The 21956-nt window shown below is 41.2% G+C and overlaps 2 protein-coding genes and 1 non-coding gene across 5 annotated transcripts in view; all 3 read left to right on the top strand.

Annotated features, from left to right (window-relative positions):
* Positions 1-14716, top strand: part of IPO7 (importin 7) — a 40428-nt gene extending 25712 nt beyond the window's left edge. The window contains exons 15-25 of the mRNA XM_033152771.1: positions 364-524; positions 1521-1649; positions 3875-3941; positions 4034-4159; positions 4313-4410; positions 6958-7053; positions 7603-7823; positions 8109-8314; positions 8968-9174; positions 11578-11694; positions 12618-14716. Coding sequence (XP_033008662.1) covers positions 364-524; positions 1521-1649; positions 3875-3941; positions 4034-4159; positions 4313-4410; positions 6958-7053; positions 7603-7823; positions 8109-8314; positions 8968-9174; positions 11578-11694; positions 12618-12715 — 1526 coding nt within the window. The 3' untranslated portion in view covers positions 12716-14716. The remainder of the gene's footprint in view (positions 1-363; positions 525-1520; positions 1650-3874; positions 3942-4033; positions 4160-4312; positions 4411-6957; positions 7054-7602; positions 7824-8108; positions 8315-8967; positions 9175-11577; positions 11695-12617) is intronic.
* Positions 5213-5393, top strand: LOC117061777. The gene has a single exon (XR_004428145.1). It is a non-coding gene; the product is annotated as a small nucleolar RNA SNORA23 (small nucleolar RNA).
* Positions 14717-19001: 4285 nt separating the features above from the next.
* Positions 19002-21956, top strand: part of ZNF143 (zinc finger protein 143) — a 29198-nt gene continuing 26243 nt past the window's right edge. Inside the window, exon 1 of one of the 3 annotated variants that reach the window (XM_033152745.1) lies at positions 19002-19134. The gene's annotated coding sequence lies outside the window, so the exon portion shown is untranslated. The remainder of the gene's footprint in view (positions 19135-21956) is intronic. The other 2 variants (XM_033152735.1, XM_033152756.1) reach the window with 2 other exon arrangements.

The raw sequence follows: 21956 nt of genomic DNA, 5'->3' as shown, positions 1-21956 counted from the left end.
CCAGAACAAGGAGGGAGGAAAGCGTGGGGGAAGTGGTAGTGGTGTTTTGCAGATTATAATTTGTATGTACATTTGAAAAGATGATTGAAAGCTACATACATTTCATTACTTGAAATGGCCATTATCAGAGTTTGGCTCTGTAAAAGAATGCCTAAAGCAGGGGTGGCCAACTTGGTGCCTTCCAGATGTTGGAGCTACAGGTGACATCATTCCTGACCTTTGGCCCCACTGGCTGAAGACTGAAGGGAGTGGTGGTTCAATAACAGCTGGAGGGCACCACATTGGCTACCTCTTGTTTAAAGTACTTGCTGTTTTCCTGTAAGTTACAATAAAGTAATCTGTTTTCCTGCTCTTTTTTTGCAGCTAAGGAATATATTACCCCATTCATTAGACCTGTAATGCAGGCTCTTCTTCATATTATTAGAGAGACTGAGAATGATGATCTTACCAATGTGATTCAGAAAATGATCTGTGAATATAGTGAAGAGGTTACTCCTATAGCAGTAGAAATGACCCAGCATTTGGTAAGTCACACTATTTTACCATGCGCATGGCCTGTATAGTATGCTGGCTGCTGTTTTAATATCCTGATGTTGTGCTAATGTAGATAGTCAATTACATATTCTAACCTGCTTAGTTTGCTGCCAAAGTTAGTGTGTTGATGGTAGCAAAACATAGACAAGAAATAATATTCTTTATTAAAGCATAATAGAGAAGATTTAATTATACATATTCTGACATATTCTGAATTTTGCAATAAAAAAGGACTTAGTTAATACCACAAAAAACCCCAAATACAGTGGTACCTATAGCTAGGAACTTAATTTGTTCCGGAGGTCTGTTCTCAACCTGAAACTGTTCTTAATTAGAGGCATGCTTTTGCTAATGTGACCTCTTGGTGCCGCTGCACCGCCGGCACATGATTTCCGTTCTCATCCTGGGGCAAAGTTCTCAACTTGAGGTAACTCTTCCAGGTTAGCGGAGTTTGTAACCTGAAGGCGTTTGTAACTCGAGGTACCACTGTAATGTTGTTGGGCTATTTTAAAGATTTGGGGTTGGAGCCAGAGTTACAAGAAGCAGAAGTCTGCTCTTGGGATTTTCTGCTGGAGGGCAGGAGGAGGTAATATTTGCCATTTTCTCTTTTCCCTGGGAAGCTGCTCCAAGGGGATAAAGCTTGGGAAGTGGTGCTGGGGCCTTTGGGAAGAAAGCAAAAATCTCCTACCCTCCTCCTTTGTTTAGCAGTCTCTCCCCCCCCCCCCCGCAACTGCTTAGCTTTTTTACATTTTTACCAGTGTGCATCCCTGATTAATTGTATTTTAATATTTTTTTTAAGGTATCCCAAATTCTACATCTGGGTTGAGTTCTTCCCCACCCTACCCCACCCTGATACATGTCTTATTTGATAATGTTCTTTTGCAAACAGTCCTGAAAATGTTGTTGTTGGTTATACTATGATTCTTTAGTCTGCTGTTGAGCTTCCTATTGGCTCTTAACTGAGATTTTATTCTTTCTCTTTGTAGGCAATGACTTTTAACCAGGTGATTCAGACAGGGCCAGATGAAGAAGGCAGTGATGATAAAGCAGTAACAGCAATGGGCATCTTGAATACCATTGATACACTCCTCAGTGTTGTTGAAGATCACAAAGAGGTAAGAAATTTATTTTACTTGTATCCAAGAAAAGCTGCAAAATAGCCTCCTTTTAAGAGGGTTGGTAGGAAGCCAGCAGCAGTATTTAAATTCTGTGAACATATTTTTATTGAAAATGTGTTACTATTTTGTTGTTAACCTTTGTTAAACTGTAAAAACAAACTGTGGTCCTGACTGAGTTTTATAAAACTGCTTTGCACTTTTATACAAATGATTTTTGAAGAAAGATAGAGGTCACAAGACAAACACCTGCTATTCTAAGTACCTCAGCACTTTGCAGATTCCAGAGGGAATCAATACTTGGTAGAGTTCATTTTTGTGAGAAACTATGTGTGGGCTTGCTGTGCTTTAAAAATAGACCCAAAGTTAAAAACCTGACCTGTATTAATGATATGAAACAAGTATATTTCTTAATATGTTTCTGCTCCTAGCAATGGTGAAAGGCTGAAAGCTTTTAAGGCAGGAATGGGGAACTTCAACTCCCTGAACGCTGGCCACGCTCGCTAGGACTGATGAGAGTTGTAATCCAACATCAGGAGGGTCATAGGGTCCTGATCCCTGCTGGGGACAGTGACTTTGATGTCATCCATAGAGCAGATAACAATACTTCATAGCCCTCTCTCGTGTTCATGAGATTTCATAGGAATACAAGAGAGCCTTGCTGGATCAAAACTGATCTGTATAGTCTAGTTGGCAGCCAAATGCCTTCAAGAAGCATAGAATCACAGCAAAAAGCAATTGTATGTCCCCAGTATCTGGTGTTCAGGGGTCCCATGCTTCTGAAAATGAAGGTTCTGTTGAACTTCCTATTCTTTTAGATTGGAGCAGTCCAACTTTTCTTTCCAAGTAGGCTGTAAGTGAGTCGCTGGGCTTTAGGAAGGAGGTGCGAGGCTCTGGCAGGGTCCTAGAGCCCTCCTACCTCCTTCCCAAAGCTGTGAAAGGACTAACTAGGCTTTGGGATGGAGGTGGGAGGACTCTAGGACCCTGTTAGAGCCCTCAGGCCTCCTTCCCAAAGCCCAGTGCCTTGCTTACCTGGCTTTAGGAGGGCAGACTGAAGGCTGCGACGGGATGTGTGTGCCAGTGTTGCTGAGGGCCACCAAAAAGGCTTCAAGGGCTGCATGTACCCCTTTTTCCATGTGTTGGACTGCCCTGTTTTAGCCAGTTACTGATCTGTAAAAGGACCCATCTTTGAATCCAATGACTGATAATTTTACTCAGAAAACTAGCTACTTATATATAAAAATAGTAGAGTCCTATGTAGTGAGTTAAAGGGAGCTTTGTTAAGCTTGTTGCCTGTGCTTTAGTGCTGGTGGGCAATCTATTTTTTTGTCTTTCTTGTTCCTTCCCCTTTACATTTTATCTTAATGCTTTGTCACTGAAGCTTCCTCACAAACTATCCCTATAATTAATTAATTAATCCATCCATCCATCCATCCAGCTCCCTCCATCCCTATTGTAGCTAATTAGGATTTGACCTAGGTTCAGAAAGGGGTGCCTGGCTAGCTTGCAGCTCCAAAGCTATTCAGCTGTGCGAGATGACACAGCAGGTATGAACAAGACAGGAGTACAATTAAGAGGCGATTTAAAGACTGACTTTGCAGAATTTCTGTCATGCTGTTCCAACTCCAAAGAAAAGCTCCAGGCAGTTCATATCAACATAAAAACAAAGCTGTGAAAATAAACCAGAAAGGTAGATATATAAAAAGCAGTGGGTAAAACAATCAAATACGGTCGTACCTCTGGTTACGATTGCTTCAGGTTGCATTCGTCACGGGATACGAACACGCCAAACCCAGAAGTACTGGAATGGGTTACTTCCAGGTTCGACAATTCACACATGCGCAGACGCGCAAAATGATGTCACACGCAGAAGCACCGAATCGCATCTGCGCAGATGCGGCACTTCAGGTTCCAGACCTTTCAGGTTGCGAACGGGGCTCTGGAACGGATCCCGTTCGCAACCAGAGGTACCATGTAGTAGAAAGCCAGAAATAATTAAAATGCTGGTAACAAATCAGTTAAACAGAAAAGTATTCAGTTGTCACAATATGTAAAGGGAGGGAAACAAATGAATCTCCCAGGCTCTCCATTGTGCTGCATGAGTATGAAATGGCACACAGCCATATTGACTAGAATCTTTCTTCCCTCCCAGTACCTTTTCCTATTGTGTTGTGACTTTTTAGATTGCAAGTCTGACCATGTTTCCTTTAAACCATTCCTTTCAGATTACCCAGCAGTTGGAAGGTATCTGTTTGCAAGTAATAGGAACAGTGTTACAACAGCATGTTCTGGGTAAGAGATCCCCCCATCCTGCAGCTATTACTTTGCATGTGGTGCACTGATTTGATCAAGCCAAGGTTCATGACATCTTTTTCCTGTTCCAGAATTCTATGAGGAAATCTTCTCCTTGGCTCACAGTCTGACTTGTCAGCAGGTCTCAGCACAGATGTGGCAGCTTTTGCCTCTGGTCTTTGAAGTATTCCAGCAGGACGGCTTTGACTACTTTACAGGTGAACTTCCTTGTTAGGTCTGTCTTCCTTCATTGAGCATAGGCAGGCCATTGCAGAATTGAATGATAATGATACCTTTTTGTATCTTGCAGCTTTTCATATTGACCAAGAGAACACATAAATAACAACTGTTTATTAATCTTTTTACTACAGATATGATGCCACTGTTGCATAATTATGTAACTGTTGATACCGATACACTCCTGTCTGATACAAAATACCTAGAAATGATCTACAGTATGTGCAAAAAGGTAAGTAACTCACTAATCCTCTTACCATTATAGCTAAATTTATATAACTGGAGTGATTTGATCTGCAGAACTGGCACTGCTACAGGTGCAAAAAAATATTTATTCCACATTTGTGAGAAATCAGTCATTTCATTTGGAGCTTCTTGCCTGTTGACATAAGGCAAGTGCCTTTGCTCTGTTCTTTTCAGTGCCTGTTTAAATCATTGTTTAGACAAACCTATCCAGACACCTTTCTTTTGCAAGTTTTTTAATACCTGTATTTAACTAGGGTTTGTTTGGAATTTTAATGTTTTTTATTTTTGTAAACCACTTAGATGTTTTATTACACATAAGCAGTAGATAAATTTTGCTGAATAAATAAATCCTGTAGATATCCCTTATGCAGTATAGATCTAGGAAAGAAAGACTTGTGCCTTTCCAGCAGCCAATCCAAATTTACATTCAAGAGACTGCAAGGTCCAGCAACTCTACACAGACCTAGATAAGCTAAATTATTGGGACCTCTGGAATTGCATGTCCGTTTTGCTTAAAAAAACATGTGGTGGATCCAACTATACAGAGAGTCAGTAGACCAGGGGTGGGGAACCTGTAGCCTTCCAGATATTGTTGGACAACTCCCTTCAGCTCCAGCCAGTGGTCAGATATGATGGGAGTAGTAGCTGAGCGCCATATGAAAGGCCACACATTTCCTAATCCTGTATTAGTCCATAACCTCTTCTAAAAGCTCCCATGCATGTACCTGTCATGCAGTAACCAGCTGTGCAGTTGTATTACTCTTCCCCTGAAGTGGATTACAATGGCTACAGTCGTGTGTGCATAGTTTCTAATCTGTGCCTAGTAATACAGTCCAATTGTGTTTTGCATTTAGACTGTGTTGCTCACATACAGTATGTGGCCAAAGAGCAACTTGAGATCATAGTACTGGTGCAGTGATGTCGAAAGACAAGCTTACCACTGACCAGCCTCCAAACTCTCAAACATGGAGATTGAATGTGGGCTGGACTCATACTAAGTGTAATTTAAACACCTATCTTTGTATTCAGGCTTCGGCTTACTACTGTGCGGTATTGTGGTTGGTTTTTTATCATAACCTTGCCTTCAAAGTCAGGTTATTAAAAAGTGGATGATTTTAGTTGGATTAAACATGAACACACCAGTTTCCATTACAGCTGTTTTTGTACATGACCTCAACAGTGATTTTGCAGCTGAACTGAACTGGAAAATTATTCATGCTGTGGCTGACTACAGAAATCCCAGTGCCTCCTGAATTTCGCTCTGCTAAACAGATTATTAGAGCGGTTAGGTCTAACACCTGTGATTCCTTGCTAAGATGGGACAGGTGTCTGTCCCCAACCTGCTCCCAAGTTTCAGGGAACTTCAGTGGAGAAGAAAGATTGAAATGTATGCACTTATATGCATGCAAAGGAGGTTCCTTGAATTGTGTCCTACATATCTATATACAGTACACTATTTTAAAACAGAGACTCCCAATTTTAATGCAAACATCAAAAATGAGCTCTTAAGTATGTACTGGCTTTCATTTAACTTGGTGATTGGTGCTGTCAGTTTTACTGGTACTAATAATGTATTTTCACACTAAGGCATATTCTTGCACATTAACATGCACATAGCTGCTTGCTTCTGTGTAGAAGAATCTGCAGAATGGGGCCACATTCCTGGGTGCTAGATGATTCAGTTTTTCCTCCCCCTTCCACAGTCACACACAAAATGCTATGTCTGTCTGAAATCTGGAAGAAGAATCTGTATATACAAGCCTGTCTCTTCACCTGGATCACCAGTGCTGGATTAGGCTTGCATTTTGTGTAGCTTTGTGCTCATTTCTGTTGGCAGAACGTTTTCTATTTCCACTGAAATACACATCAAATTATGTTGGCGAGAGGGACAGAAACACTCACATGTCATTAAGTTCTGTGATATGATAATTACCGACAAATGTTTACCTAAGTTACAGTTGAATGTATAAAAACGGTCAGTCACATTCAGATCCTTTACTGGCTAACCTAAGCAGGAATTCAGTTTTGTGGATGTAAAATAATATTCCCTAGGTGAAATCCAGCACTGTTGTTCTACTTGTAGAACAGCTTTTGATCTTGCAGAGGCACTCGCCATAACAGAGAAGAGGAAACAGTCTTTACCAGTTTCCCCTTGCAGTCCCCCACCACCACCCTCCACAGTGGTCTGGAGGGTCACCCAATCCTCTGGAACAGAATTTTGGAAATTATAGAAGGCAGCAGCAAGAAGGAGAAATCAGCGAAAATCCCCTCCACTTACATTAGCAGACATCAGCACTGGATCAAAGCCATTCTGCAAATGGAACCGTAGTATTGGGATTTCAGCCAGTAACTTCTTTACGCAATTAATATTTTTTTCATACGGTTCTGATACACAGAGTGCGGCCTGCCTGTGCAGATGGGAGGTAGAATGACTGAGAGTTTCCTTAACAGTTTTGTTCCTTTGAAAATATAAAGAATAAATGCTACTAAATATCCAGTACTGAAACTGATGGGTTATAATTGTATTTCTTAGGTCCTTACAGGTGTGGCAGGAGAAGATGCAGAATGCCATGCAGCAAAATTGTTAGAGGTGATCATTCTACAGTGCAAAGGTCGTGGCATTGATCAGGTAAGTGGAATGGACTTTTGACTGCCTAAAATATATGATAGCTGCAGCTCTCTGGAGGAGACACAGTCACCTACCCTTTTCATGTTTAATCAAAAGTGAGGTGCTGGGCTTTGAGAAGGAAGCCTGAGGGCTCTAACAGGGTTCTAGAGTCCCCCCACCTCCTTCCCAAAACCTAGTTTGTGCTTTCCCGGTTTTGAGGAGGAGGTGGGGGGGGGGGTTCTTGGATCTTGCCAGAGCCTTGCATCTCCTTCCCAAAGCCCTGTGCCTCACTTTGCTGGGTGGGGTGTGTGTCAAATTTTGGGCTTGCTTCCCCCCTCCCCACCCGGTGACAAGACAGTGTGTGGCCCATGAGTTCTGCATCAAAGTACTATGGTGGCCCACTTGGTATGAAAAGTTGGACCACCCTGAGTTAAAAGATGCACCTGGCTGGGGTTATTAATGAATGTAAAAATCGGGTTATTACTGAATGTTGTCACTATAAATGTTTTGTTAAAAGTATTGGCATCCTATATTGAAACATTAAGAGGTCTTTTTCCCAATTCTCTGCAGTGTATACCTTTATTTGTGGAAGCTGCTTTAGAGCGATTGACCAGAGAAGTTAAAACAAGTGAACTGCGAACGATGTGCCTCCAGGTTGCCATAGCTGCTCTGTATTACAATCCTCATCTACTTTTGAATACTTTGGAAAATCTACGCTTCCCTAATAATGTGGAGCCCGTTACAAATCACTTCATTACACAGTGGCTTAATGATGTGGACTGTTTCTTGGGGTAGGTTTGTGTGTTGGAGATCACTGTGCTGATGCACAGTGCTCTGAACTTTTTTATGCACAGGCAAGAAATTGTGTGCACTCAATGCCCTCACCCACCTTTTCATATGGCTTCTGCAGTGCTACATCTATTGGGGATAAGTGAAAAGAAGCTTTATTGTACATTTAAGACCTCTTTGCTCTTGCACTTCTCTGAATTAAGGTCTCCATTGGGTAAAATGCTACTTGCCTTCTTTTTCCTAAAGCTGAAAAATAACGTAATATGAGATTTCCTCTTGCATTTCAGGCTTCACGACAGAAAAATGTGTGTCCTAGGCTTGTGTGCACTTATTGATCTGGAACAAATACCACAGGTTTTAAATCAGGTTTCGGGCCAAATCCTGCCAGCTTTCATCCTTTTATTTAATGGCTTGAAAAGGGCATATGCTTGCCATGCTGAGCATGAAAATGATAGTGATGATGATGATGAAGCAGAAGATGACGAGGAAGCAGGTAAAGCATTGACCCCTCTGGTAGCAGTTCACCAATATTTATCATTGACAGCTTCTCAATGAACTTTTAATCCTGGTACGTCTGTCTTTTGATTTTCCTGTTCTTGCTTTTACCTCCTTGCTTTATTTGTTCTCTTCCAAATAGGATTCAAATGTTTGTATCTTGGCCTGTCATTTGCTTCTTTTTCACCTGGTGTTTTGTTTCCTATGTTACACACTATATTTGCTATGGTCACTCATTTGGTATTTCCTCTGCTTTATCTTTGTATTATGAACACTTTTAATATCAGACAAAGTAGCTTAGTTTTTCGTGCCAAGTATCTTTACTTTTCGTTTTGCTTTTTGAAAAGCAAACCTAAGCAGACTTCACTGTTGCTTCATTGCTCTTCACTTTGTCCAATTTTTGTCTTTTTTTCCTTTTATGTCTCCATGTTGGGCTTTTATTTCTCATTTCAAGCTGTATAGTGCAAACTGAGAAAGTTTTCATCTAGGGCATTGTAAAGGCATAGAATTTTCCCAGATAAAAGCAAAACAGAATCCTAGACCCTAGCCCTAGGTTAAAATTGTGGAATTGTTATGAAGTACAAATATTACATAAATTAATGGAGAAAAGTACACTGCTGTTTTTTATCCTTGAGCCATATCTTCTTACAGAGGAACTTGGGAGTGATGAAGATGATATTGATGAAGATGGACAGGAATATTTAGAGATTCTGGCAAAGCAGGCTGGAGAAGATGGAGATGATGAAGATTGGGAAGAAGATGATGCTGAAGAGACTGCTTTGGAGGGATATTCAACCATTATTGATGATGAAGATAATCCTGTTGATGAATATCAGATATTTAAAGCAATTTTTCAGAGTAAGGCCAACTGCTGTTTATCTTGCATAGCAAACTGCTATTCTCTTATTTTTTCCCCACGGGCGGGGACTCCCATTGGAATTGGGAAATGGGGTGGCAATTAGGCGTGCAATTAGAATTCAGGATGGAATATGATTTAAAACTGTAGCTGATGCATTCCATCACACTGCAAGCATGATATGGGTTAAGTTTGAAAGTGGGCAGTTTTATTTGGTCTGTGAGTGAAGAAATCTTACTTTTCATGTTGTGGCACATCATTGAATGTGCCTGTACCTCAGTGTGGTTCAGTTACCTCAGTGAAGCAACCTAAGGTTGTCAAGGTTAACATTCTGCTTTTTTGTTAAGTCATGTTCCACATGGAGGCCATTTTGTGACTGGTGCCCCTAGCATCCTCTCAAAATTCAAAATGTGCCCACTAATCCAAAAAGGTTGGCAACCCCTGCCCTATATCCCTTCCTGATTATTGAGGTGTTTGTAGGAGTCACTATTAGTGGTCTCTTATGACTCAGTTGCATGACCAGTTTCCATCAGGAGTTGTGTTTTCAGTGTTGTGGGCCCAATCTGTGGAACTCCCAATTAACTGGGATCAGATATTCCGCTCCATGTTGAACTTGTGGTGCTTGGTGGAGACTTTCTTTTATTTTAACAGGCATTTTAAGTGAGCCTTGTGACCATATGTCAAAACAAAATAGGAAATTCTTTCCAGTAGCACCTTAGAGACCAACTGAGTTTGTTCTTGGTATGAGCTTTCGTGTGCATGCACACTTCTTCAGATACACTGGAAGTGTATCTGAAGTGTATCTTCAGATGTCTCTAGGGTGCTACTGGAAAGAATTTCCTATTTTGTTTCGACTATGGCAGACCAACACGGCTACCCACCTGTAATTGTGACCATATGGTTACTTTTAACTACTTTTATGATATATGCCAGGGGTCAGCAAAGTTTTTCAGCAGGGGGCCGGTCCACTGCCCCTCAGACCTTGTGGTGGGCCGGACTATATTTTGAAAAAAAATATATGAATGAATTCCTATGCCCCACAAATAACCCAGAGGTGCACTTTAAACAAAAGGATACATTCTACTCATGTAAAAACATGCTGATTCCCGGACCGTCCGCGGGCCGGATTGAGAAGGCGATTGGGCCACATCCGGTCCCCGGGCCTTAGTTTGGGGACCCCTGATATATGCTGTCCCTGTTTTACCCCACTCAGAAACTGTGGTATATAGATATTAAAATAATTGTATTAAAATAAATAAAATAATAATACAATGTAGCTGTAAGGGTGAAACTAATATTTTAATTTGAATCAAAATGACAGCAAATGTCTTAAACTTTTGTAACACCTAGATACGTTTCTCATTATGTGTAGAAATTAAACTAATGTTTAAAAATTGCCTGGTGACAAAAAAAGATTTTCTGACCTTTAAAAACATGCCATTGTGTTCTCTATCATGTGCTGTAACTGAACTGAAGGTCTGGCTACAATGAGTCTTACATAATCTACTTTAGACACTAAAAATCATAGACATCACATGTTGTAGAGTTGTAAGGGAATTCACCTTTTGTTGCATTTTCAAGTCTCCATTGGCTTACATAACAGGTGGTATCAGTGAAATAATATAGATCCAAACTGGGTTTTGTATCTGTTACAAAAACTGTTGACCTTTTTCCTTAATAGGTATTTCAAATAACTCCATTGTGATTTGTTTTAATAGTATACTTTATCTGCATGTTGGGCTAATACAATTACAGTGGTAATTGTAATTGTACTTTGCAAACAGTCTGGTTTGCATACCAGTATGTTTTGGATTACAAACACGTCAAACCTGTAAACGGACCTCTGGAACAGATTATGGTTGTAAACCAAGGTACCACTGTATTGAGATTCCATCTGCTCCTTTCTTCCTTTCAGAATGTTAATTTGCCATGTAATTCTAATAACAATACAGTGGTACCTAGGTTTACGAACTTAATCCGTTCCAGAGGTCCGTTCTTAAACCAAAACTGTTCTTAAACCGAGGCGTGCTTTCCCTTATCAGACCTCCCACCACTGGTGCCCTTCCACCATTCGGAATCTGTTCTTAGATAGAGATAAAGTTCACAAACTGGGACAGTACTTCCAGTTTTGTGGAGTTCTTAAACTGAATAGTTCATAAACAGGGCTGCTCTTAAATCGAGGTACCACTGTACTTCCATTTTAGCGGAATGTGGAGTAGTTTGGAAAGAACTAGGCCAATAATTGGTATAGAGGGAAATATTTGGACTTGAGAGAAAGTATTACCAGAAGCCTGGGTAGTGGTGGAGTGAGAAGCTTTGCACAGCAAATAAATCATTACCTTGCAGAACTCTTAGCTTATCTTTAGTCTGTCTGTTAAATGTCTACATGTCTCTTTGTTCTGTAGCAATTCAGAATCGTAACCCTGTGTGGTACCAAGCATTGACACGTGGTCTTAATGAAGAACAAAGAAAACAGTTACAGGATGTAGCAACTTTAGCAGATCAGCGAAGAGCAGCCCATGGTACGCATATTTTCATTATGTTTGATATAATCTGTTACTAGTAAAGCGAGATGAGCGCCGCAACCCCAGAGTCATCCGTGACTGGACCTAACGGTCAGGGGTCCCCTTTACCTTATAGTATTAGCATTTTATTAAGAGACCTAAAAGTTCTCCGTCTCATCCTGTTCTAAGAAAAAAGAGGACCTGCTTATAGGGGACAAGCTTTGTGTTGATCTTGCAACTTCTTGAAGTACCAATTCTTGAAACGGAAATTTCTGGGCTTGATGCCACCTAATTGACTGTTGATTTTTCCTGGAAGTCACATATGCATGTGCATGTGTTTTCTAGCAATTCAGATGGAGAAAGGGCATGGCTGTGGACCTGCCTGTCTTCCAAGTGTTTTTGGTTTTTGTAAAAATGTTAGGATTCTCTTTCTTTCTGTTTGGCAGCTGGTATATGTTTCAAGTTTGCATGCCCTGTTTCTCTTTCTTGCCCCTGATACAAGTGGGTCTTTGCATAGGATTAACAAAGTTAACGTTCACCATTCAGATTTTGTAATACCTTATACATTCAGAATTGTAGAGTTGGAAGGAACCCTGCTAAAGGTCATCTAGTCCAACCCCCTGTAATGCAGTAGTTAAAAAATAAACCTTGGATTATTTATTTATTTATTATTGCTTTTATATCTCTTCTTTCTTCCAAGGAACTCAAGGTGGCATACACATTTCCCCCACCCCCATTTTTGGGAATTTGAACCCTTATATTTCATGTCCTAGCATTCTGCTTGAAATTGAGTTTGTCTCTGAAGATATTTGAAAATATAATTTCTTATTTAAAAAATGGAAGCCCTTCATTGCATGAATGTGCACATCAAGAGCTTGATACAGCTGTGACAACACATGGTTTGTGACTTTAAGATAATTATATTTTTCTCTCCCTTTCAGAATCCAAAATGATTGAAAAGCATGGTGGATACAAATTCAATGCTCCAGTTGTGCCAAGTTCATTCAATTTTGGTGGTCCAGCCCCAGGAATGAATTGAATTATCACTACTTTTCCTCCTACTGTGTGATTGTAGTGAAGAGCTTGTGTTCCTCCCAATAGTGGTTCCAGAACTGGTTCATGTTATCTACAGCTCACTCTAAATGAATTGGTAGATTGAACATTTAAAAAAAAGAAAAGCCAACCCAGGAAGTGGGACTTGATCATGCAACCGAATACTGGAAAGGTTTTATGAAGATAGGAAGAACCTGACACTTGAGCTTCAAATGACACGCTGTGGAAATCAGAAATCAAGAGGTAATGTCATGAAGACAGCTTCCTTTCTCTGAAGAAAAAAAGGCATTGGCTGCAGGACTGTTGGAAAGGTCTCATTTACAGTACACAAGCTAGAAGGCCAATTTAATTTTTACACCTGTGGGACTATGAGTATTTGCCCAATCTTTTTCCCTTACCTTTTCTCCTGCTGGGTATCTATTCTTTAAATGTACATAAAGGTAATTGGATAGCCTTACTTAACACTTCATCATTTCCATTTATCAAGATTGTTCATATGTAGAATATCGGACACTTATTGTAGCACTACATAACTGATTAAATCTGTAAATGATTTAGCATTTTCATATTGAAACAAACCTGCTAGCCTATGTACAAAAATAGCAAAATGTTTGTTTATAAAAAAGGGATGTTCTGGGGAAAAATTTCAAGTTATTTAAAACTAGCAGTTTTGTACCTGGTGACTTTGTGGTGCAGTCACCACTGGTTGTGACTTGAATTTGGTTATGTACAAAAGGGGTTAGTGGTATTTCATTGCTGCTAAAAAAGAAAAAAAATGGCAACACCCTCTGTGTCCTTTGTTTTTTCTTAAAGCTGTCAATGTACAAGTGGAAATTTGGATACAGAAACCTTCATGTTTTAAAGTGATGAGAGGGGATTTCATTTTCTCAGCAGCATGTGAAATCTGACATGAAGATTTGCTCTTACAGGAGTGTATTTTGAAGTGTGGTGGTGACCATCTACATATGCAATCTATTAAAAAAATAATTTGGCTAACTTGGGTTGGATCTGATTGAAGTTTATTCCCATATTTGGGAATATGATTATTCTCATCCTTTTGCTCCTTTTCTAGGACCTGGGTAGAGGTTTTAACATCTCTATTCTGTCTCTTTTGTTTTCATACCCACCCTACCCTGGCCTTGCGATGTCCAAAAGCAGACATTCTTTCATCTGCCTGATCCAGCTATATCAGTGGCTTGGTTCATATCCCAGCTTATTGTACCAAGATATGAACAAGTATTTTGCCTGAGCACATAACCCTTTCACGTAAGCTGTGATTAAAGCAAGGAGCCCCTAACTGGGGTTTCCCTTTATATCTGAACTGAGAAATGGTGGTTACCAGTTTCAGAATAAGCCAGGATCACGAACAGTGTTTGAGATTGGCTTGTTTGATGGATAACTATGGCTAATCAAAGACTTCCTGGTTTAGTTGTGGCTTGCACAAAGGGGCTACATGCCTGGGCAAAAAGATTTGCTCATATTCCAGCTTAAAAAGCTAAGGTATGATCATGTGAACATGGCCTTACGGTTACCAAGTCTCATTTTTGAAGCTACAATTTGTTCTCCCTTGCCTCTAGGTGGTATATTGGTTAGTATATTAACTAGAAAGGTAACAAAGTCCTCCCTACTGGGACCACTATTAAAATGATTCAGTGAAAAAGCCAACATCAAAATGATGTGTTTGGCCTGGCTTAGGGCCCATCTATAAAACACATATATAAAATCTTAAATGCTGAGGTTCTTGATCTTGCCTTGAGATCACTGGTGTCAAATATTTTAAGTAAAATGTTTTCCCCCTCCTGGCTGTTTTTTTAATTCAATGTCATCTGCTGTTACAATTGATGCTGAACAAGCTACCTTAATTTAAGTGTAAACCTCCAGAACTTTAAAGGCAGGTTGAAAAATGATCTGAATTTATATCTATAAAATGAAACTGAAATGAACATATATATTATGATATTCAAAAATGCAGTCTTCGGAAAAACAATTTGTGTGATGTGTGTTTGTTTTGTATGTATCTATTTTGGGGGGTGCTTGGAATGTAAGGGTTCCTAACAGAATACCTACCTCTCACTTGTCTCAAGCCAGACAAAGGGCTTTCCCTTTTCACTCATGGGTTCATTCTTGACTTTGGTCTTCAATGTGGATTTGATTAAGGCAGGCTTATGTAGCATCCAAATTGCTTGAGAGAGGACGATCTTCCATCTTTCCTTTCATTCAGGTTCTGGTCAGACTAGCACAATAAAGTTGGATTCCTGAACCTGTCCTGTAGACATTTCGTTGCCATTCTGTCTTTTGAGCTTTTTAAAATTTCATGTCCTGCGGATTCTCTTTCTTTTTTGTAGCAGGTACAACTTTGCAAATGCTTTGTTCTCATTTGGACATCTCTGGTAAGATTCTGGTATTTAGAGAACTGGGCCTCTTGGGTTGCTGTAATAAGACTTTTTCTCCTTGGACTTAGCACCACAGCTTCTAACAGCAAACAGTAGGACCACAGACTTATTGAGTAGGGTTAATGTGATTTGTTAATTCGACTGAATTCCCATCAGCCACAGCCAGCATGGCCAATGGACTCTGGCCTTATGGAAGCTGAAAGCTGCCCCATTGGCTACCCTAATACAGTGGTACCTCGGGTTACATTTGCTTCAGGATAAGACCAGAAATCGTGCTCTGGCGGCGCAGCGGCAGTGGGAGGTCCCATTAGCTGAAGTGGTGCTTCAGGTTAATAACAGTTTCAGGTTAAGAACAGACCTCCGGAACGAATTAAGTACGTAACCAGAGGTACCACTGTATATTTATACAAATCCCATATAGTGTGTGGTGGCTTAGTTTACATTGCAAAGCTGAGTAATTTAGGGAGGCTTGCAATACGTATAAAACTCAGGGTCATCCAATGAAGCTGAATAGTGGAATTGAAGATAGACAAAAGTTGGCACTACTTCACACAGCATGCAAGTAAAACTGCCATTTGTTACAGAAGATTGATGTCCAGCAACTTGGAGGGCTTTAAAAAGATTAGACAACTCACGGGGCAGGGTCTCAATGGCTACTAGCCACAATGTTGGTATTACCTCCAATAGCAGACAGCCATTTGCTTCTGAATACAGTGGTACCTTGGTTCAAGAACAGCCCTGTTTATGAACTACTGTATTCAGTTTACAAACTCCGCAAAACCAGTAGTGTCCCGTTTTGTGAACTTTACCTCGGTCTAAGAATGGAATCCGAATGGTGGAAGGGCACCTGTGGTGGGAGGGCTCATTAGGGAAAGCACACCTGTTTAAGAACGGTTTCAGTTTAAGAATGGACCTCTGGAACGGATTAAGTTCATAAACCAGGGTACCACTATACTGGTTTCTGCGAATCAGCAGTGTACTTATGCCATTTGTGGGCTTCCCATAGGCTCCTAGTTGGTCACTACAATAACAAAAAAACAGTAAGTTTTATCTGAACCAGCAGGGCTGATACCGGTATTCATATGCTTAGGACTATGTATTTCCTTCATGACAACCCTAGGCAGCTTTTTGGCATGGGGAGAAAAACTTGGGGAGCAAAATTCTGCTGTTTGACACAGATGGATATTAAAAGGTGTTAATACTGTTAAAAGTATGTCTCAATGCCTGTCCAGCACTCGTGTATCCATACATACATAATCAAAGAAGTTTGGGATCTTTTGCTGGAGTTATAACATGCCTCCATTTTTGAATATGTGTTTTACCCTTAACCTTATGACCACAAGTAGTTCTTACACAAAAGGAATAAAGAAAACTTGTTTTATTATATGAAATAATTGTTGAGACAGAGGGATGCCAGTGGAGTGTGCCTTTGGGAGTAAAATCAAATGGTTGGAGAGATACAGCACCTGCTGTAGAGGCCAATACTGGAGGTTTATTTTTTGCAGCTGTGGCAGGTGAAGGCATCCTGTTCACTGGTATAGATGCACCATAGTATTTCTTCTCTCTGCACTTCTTCCAACTTTTTTTCACATGTGCGGACCCTTACAAGGTGTGGGAAACTAAATACATTTCCTGAATGCCTTCAGGATGTTTATGATAAGGCTGGTACTAGGGTCAAGGAAGGTTCATAATGGGGAATCTCATGTCATATTTAAGTTATGTCAACTTTCCTCTGCCATGATCTACAGTAATAAACTATAGAGTAAGTTCAAATTGACACGTACACCTATTCATAATACATGGAAACTTCAGCTTACAAAGTTGTTCTCCTGAAATAATTATTTGCTTGTAACTCAATACACGACAGTAATGCCAAAAGCTTTTACGCCTTTATTTCATAAAATTTTATACTGCTTGTGAAATATCTCAGTGGTTTACAAAAACAATAAAAGTACCAGTAAAACATTTAAAAATAAAAGATAAGCAATAGGCTATGAACACCTCAACATCCTGCATTGCTGGCTAGGCTTGTCTAATCAAAAATGCACTGAGAAATCAGTGAAGGTACCTGCCCGATTTCAATAAGCAGGGAGTTCCAAAGTGTGGGTGCAAACATTTTGGAGCTTTTTTGTATGCTCTTAAAAGACCTGTACAACAAGCCTCATCCTCTTGGTTTCAACTGCCACACATCATGTATGGGAAAAATGCATGCTACAGCAGCAGTGCAAGAAGATGCTCTCAATATGTGGTAGTAGAAACTATAGAGCTGCTATGACCGTTTTAAGATCACAGCCCACTGACTCAGCAACAATACAATAATTTATTAATGCCCTAGTCAACAATTAACCTGAACATCTTTGAAATGCCACAGGGCTCTTTGCAGTCTGATTATTTCCACCCAGATGGTAAGGATGCATAGGGATTTATTTATTTATTGTATGTAAGCAGCACCACAATCCCACTTCACAAATATATGGATACTCTGGTTGTTCTGATGCATTTTACCAAATCTCTGCCCTGGTGTCCTTTCCATTAATGAAGGTGGCCCCTCACAAATGCATGCTTTGTGTACAAAATAGCATGCAATGGCTTCTGAAGCAAAGTAGCTATGGCAGTTTCCTTTTTAATTTTATAGAATGCAATAATAATAATAATAATAATAATAATAATAATAATAATAATAATAATAATATATTATTTATACCCCACTCATCTGGCTGGGTCTCCCCAGCCACTCTGGGTGGCTTCCAACAAATATTAAAATACAATACAAATCTCGGCAGTAGTTTTGGACAAAGTCACAATTGAAACATTCAGCTTTACAATCTGGAATTTGGTAATAAATTCTGCTGAGTGATCTTGGACCAATTACTCTTTTTTCAGCCTAACCTACACCACAGGATTATTCTGAGGTAAAACCAGAAGAGGTAACCATAAAATGCTGGCTTGAGCGTTTTGTAAGAAAATGTGTGTTATAAATCTTTCCCTTGGATGGAATGTCCGCTTGTGCACGATAGAACTGCAATGGTGGAAAATTGCCCCCTCTGTGAACTGCGAAGGTGCAACAACTGCTTAAAGAGATTCCTCTTCCCTTGTAAATAAATCACCCTTGGCGAGTACAGGAGACGGGGGGGTGGGGGAGCAACCAAGTTGCCTTATATTGCATAATTCCGATGTAGCTTGCAAAGCAGGCCCCTACTACGTTGTCTGAAATGTGGGAAATCGTCCATCCTGCTAAGAGATTTTACCTATGGAGAAAATGGCTCTAGCGAAATATAACACTATCAATATGTATGAGGTCGAATTACGGGGGGGAGGGGGTGTTGATTAAAGGACTTCCTTAGGACAGTTCAATTTTCCCCCGGGTGGCTACAACAGCCTTTCTCAGGGTGAAAAAGAAAGAACAGCCTACCCCCCACGACTGCCATCACCACCGAGTCCCGAGGGCGAATGACGGCGTTGGCATCTCTGCAAGCAGTCGTAACACCCCTGTCACCTCCTCACTCGCCTCCCCCATGTTAGAATCTGCCTAACCAGGGGAGGGTTCCATTGAAAACCACTACCGCCGGGGGAGGGGGGGACGGGACAGTTTCGAAGGCCAGCCGATATCCTTTCTGCGAGCGCATCCTCCCGCTTTGCTAACAAAAGGGGAAAATGGCGCCCGTCCTCCTTTCCCTCGCTGACACACTAGCGCCTCGTGCGACGCGATACAAAATGGCGCCTCCAGAGGCCCCAAACCCAGCATAGAGGAAAGTCAATGTGGCGCGGAGGCGGGCTTATCCGGCAATAGCCAATAGGCAATGAAACCTGTAGGTCAGTGGCCCAATCGTGGCCGTGGGCGGTATTTTCTGCCGCAGCCTGTCCAATGGAGCCTTATACAAGTGCTGGTGGCGGGGCCCGCCCGCACGGCTCTGGGCGGCGCTGGAGTAGGCGGGCGGGCGCTGAGACGGTCGTTTCCTGTCCTGGTGCATGGTGGTCGGACGGAGGAATTGTTGGAAAATTTCTCGGCGAGGTTCGTATATAAATGTGTTTTTACCCAGTGTGCCTTATTCTAACCGCCGCCATCTCCGGCTGGGACGCTTCACTCTTGGGTTCGGCCTGCCTTAGTCCCCCTGCGGCGGCGTTGTATGCAGGGGAAAGTGAGGGGAAAGGGGGCAGCCCGCGTTCGTATCGCGGCTCACAATAATAATAAAAGCCGAGGCGTCGCCGCCGCCGCCGCTGCCCGCGCTTTCTCCCCCGCCTCCCTCTTCCTCCATATTCCCGCCTTATAGGCCTCTGTGCTTCCCGCTCTTTTCTCCCGCGATGCTTTTGTCCCCGAGGAGGGAGAGAGTTCTCACATGAAACAATAAACTCGGGTCACGGGGGGTGCTCAGGCCACTTTCGCGGGCGTGGATTGCGGGGGGGCGCCTCCTTTTGGCGGCTGCGTCACTGGACGGGGCTCGTCTTTCCTCAGCATCTGCGTGGCTGCACGGGAGGCGCCTCGTGCGGCACCCTCCGTGTCTCCTGCAGCATCGAGCAGATGGGACTGCCGTCCCCATAAAGTCCTCCGTGCTGCGAGAGCCAATTCACACGTGCAATGCAAACACGGGGGTGGTTGGAAGCCGCTGACTCATTCCCGAGGAAGCATGTTTAGGATGGCAGCCTTAATCGATCGCTTTTCAGTCGGTTAGCGACCGGTTAAGTAACATGCGAGTTTGGGTTGGCTAACAAGCAAATAAATGCAGATTTAAGGGTAGCAGGTTCCAAAGAAAGTAGCTTATTTGTTTTATGCTATGCATGCATGGATTAGAACAGGCACCCTCTGGGAAGAGGCATTCCCTCCTATGGAAAGAAATTCCTCTAACGTGGTGCCTGTCTACTACAGGCCCTGGTTTTTAAAATCCTCATTCGTTTCTGTGGTTAAAATTCAGTTACAAGGCTAAATGTTGAGGGCAGGCGGGTTTTTATTCCACATTGCACACTGTTTGGCCAGCATCCAAGAAAAATGTGCAACCTAGTCATGCACATGTTTGCTAGGAAGCAAGTCCCGAGTGTATGGGATTTAGAGACTCACTTTCATGATTTCAATAGAAATTTTAAGTTCATGGAGGTATGTTGTGGCATAGGTGTAACTTTAACAAATGTCACTTGAGACTTAAAGGACAATGTAATAGTATTCAAAACTTAATAACATACATGCCATTTAGCAATAGCATAGCTATATGAAATAAACATTACTAATCTGCATATATGCTGTGTTTGGCGAAAACTTCGCAGAAACTTTTATGATGTATTTTACAAGACCTCTTAACTTAAAATGCCCCTGAACACAGAATGCTGTATTTTTAAGCATGATTTATTTTCAATCAGATTGATTCCCAAAGCAGGATACAATTTGAAGTTCACGATGCTGGCAAAATAATAAAACATAAGGACAAGAGAAGTTCAAGAGGCAGCATAAGAACTAAAGGATGCTAATTACAAAGGATCAAGAACCAGCATAAGAACTTGGAAGAAAGTTCCCGTATCTGTTAGAGTGACCCAGTTTGCACTTAAGGCAAAACCATTGTTTAGCAGTACATTGACAAGCCTTCATGAGCCCATATACACAAACCCTCTACTCACCGCATTTACCGGTAGTTTTACTTTCAAAGAATCTTGGTTTAGTGCTACATACAAACCAGGAATCCTGGTTTAAAATTATTATCAATGGCTAGTTAACCCAACTCCATAACCAATGGTTTGTAGTTACAGGTAGGTAGCCGTGTTGGTCTGTCATAGTCAAAACAAAATAAAAAAAATCCAGTAGCACCTTAAAGACCAACTAAGTTTGTTCTTGGTGTGAGCTTTTGTGTACATGCACACTTCTTCAGATACACTGAAATAGAAGTCACCAGATCCTATATATAGTGAGAGGGTGGGGAGGGGTATTACTCAGAAGGGTGGTGGGAATGGGTCAATGGCTGATAGGTGAGGTAAACCTGTTGATGACTGTTAACGACTGCAATTGGCCTTGCAGGGGTGAGATGGCTAAAAATAGCTTTGTCATGTATAATGGGATAAGAATCCAATGTCTCTATTCAGACCAGGTCTCCATGGTTTTAAGTTTGGTGATAAGTTGCAATTCAGCAACTTCTCTTTCCAGTCTATTTCTGAAATTCCTTTGTAATAAGACAGCTACTTTGAGATCTTGTATAGAATGTCCTGGGAGATTGAAATTTGTAGTCAGCTTATTTAGAAATTAAGACCACTGTTTCATACTGAATACTCAGCTGAGAATTTTTAAAAGCAAAACTTAATTTGACATATTCTGTCTACATGGGAACACATGAGCTCAAGGCTTAATGTGGCCTCATCCACATTGTACTAAACCAGTGATGGGGAACCTCCAGCCCATAGGCATGATTAGACTTGCCATGCTACCAGATTTTGCTTGTGATAACATTTCGGGTGAACCACATCTACCTTTCTTGTGCCTGATATCATATGATGTCAGGTGGGGAAATTACAAGCCATGGTTGCAAAGGAAGAATCGAGAGCAATCTAGTATGCTCAATTCTTCACTTGCAGCCAAAATGTGGTGCTGTTTCCATTATACACCTTTTTCTGTTGGACTGCATGGTTACATAAAAAGGCACCAAATTGAAATAATATCAAATTCAAGCTCTGTTTGCAAAGAGAGAATAGCAAGGAGCTGCCTTGCCCTAGATGGCAGACCGGAAGAGAGAGTGGATGAGCTGAGACTCCAGTCTTCACGTATCTCTAAACTATAAAATGTTCTGGGCACTGCCTTATGCTTGCATGGGTGAGTTTTCCTCCCTATGGCTTCAGATTTAAATTGTTCAAATATTATCA

Source organism: Lacerta agilis, chromosome 1 (assembly GCF_009819535.1).
Source record: "Lacerta agilis isolate rLacAgi1 chromosome 1, rLacAgi1.pri, whole genome shotgun sequence".
In the NCBI taxonomy this organism is placed as follows: Eukaryota; Metazoa; Chordata; class Lepidosauria; order Squamata; family Lacertidae; genus Lacerta; species Lacerta agilis.
This window is presented reverse-complemented; position numbering and strand designations above follow the sequence as displayed.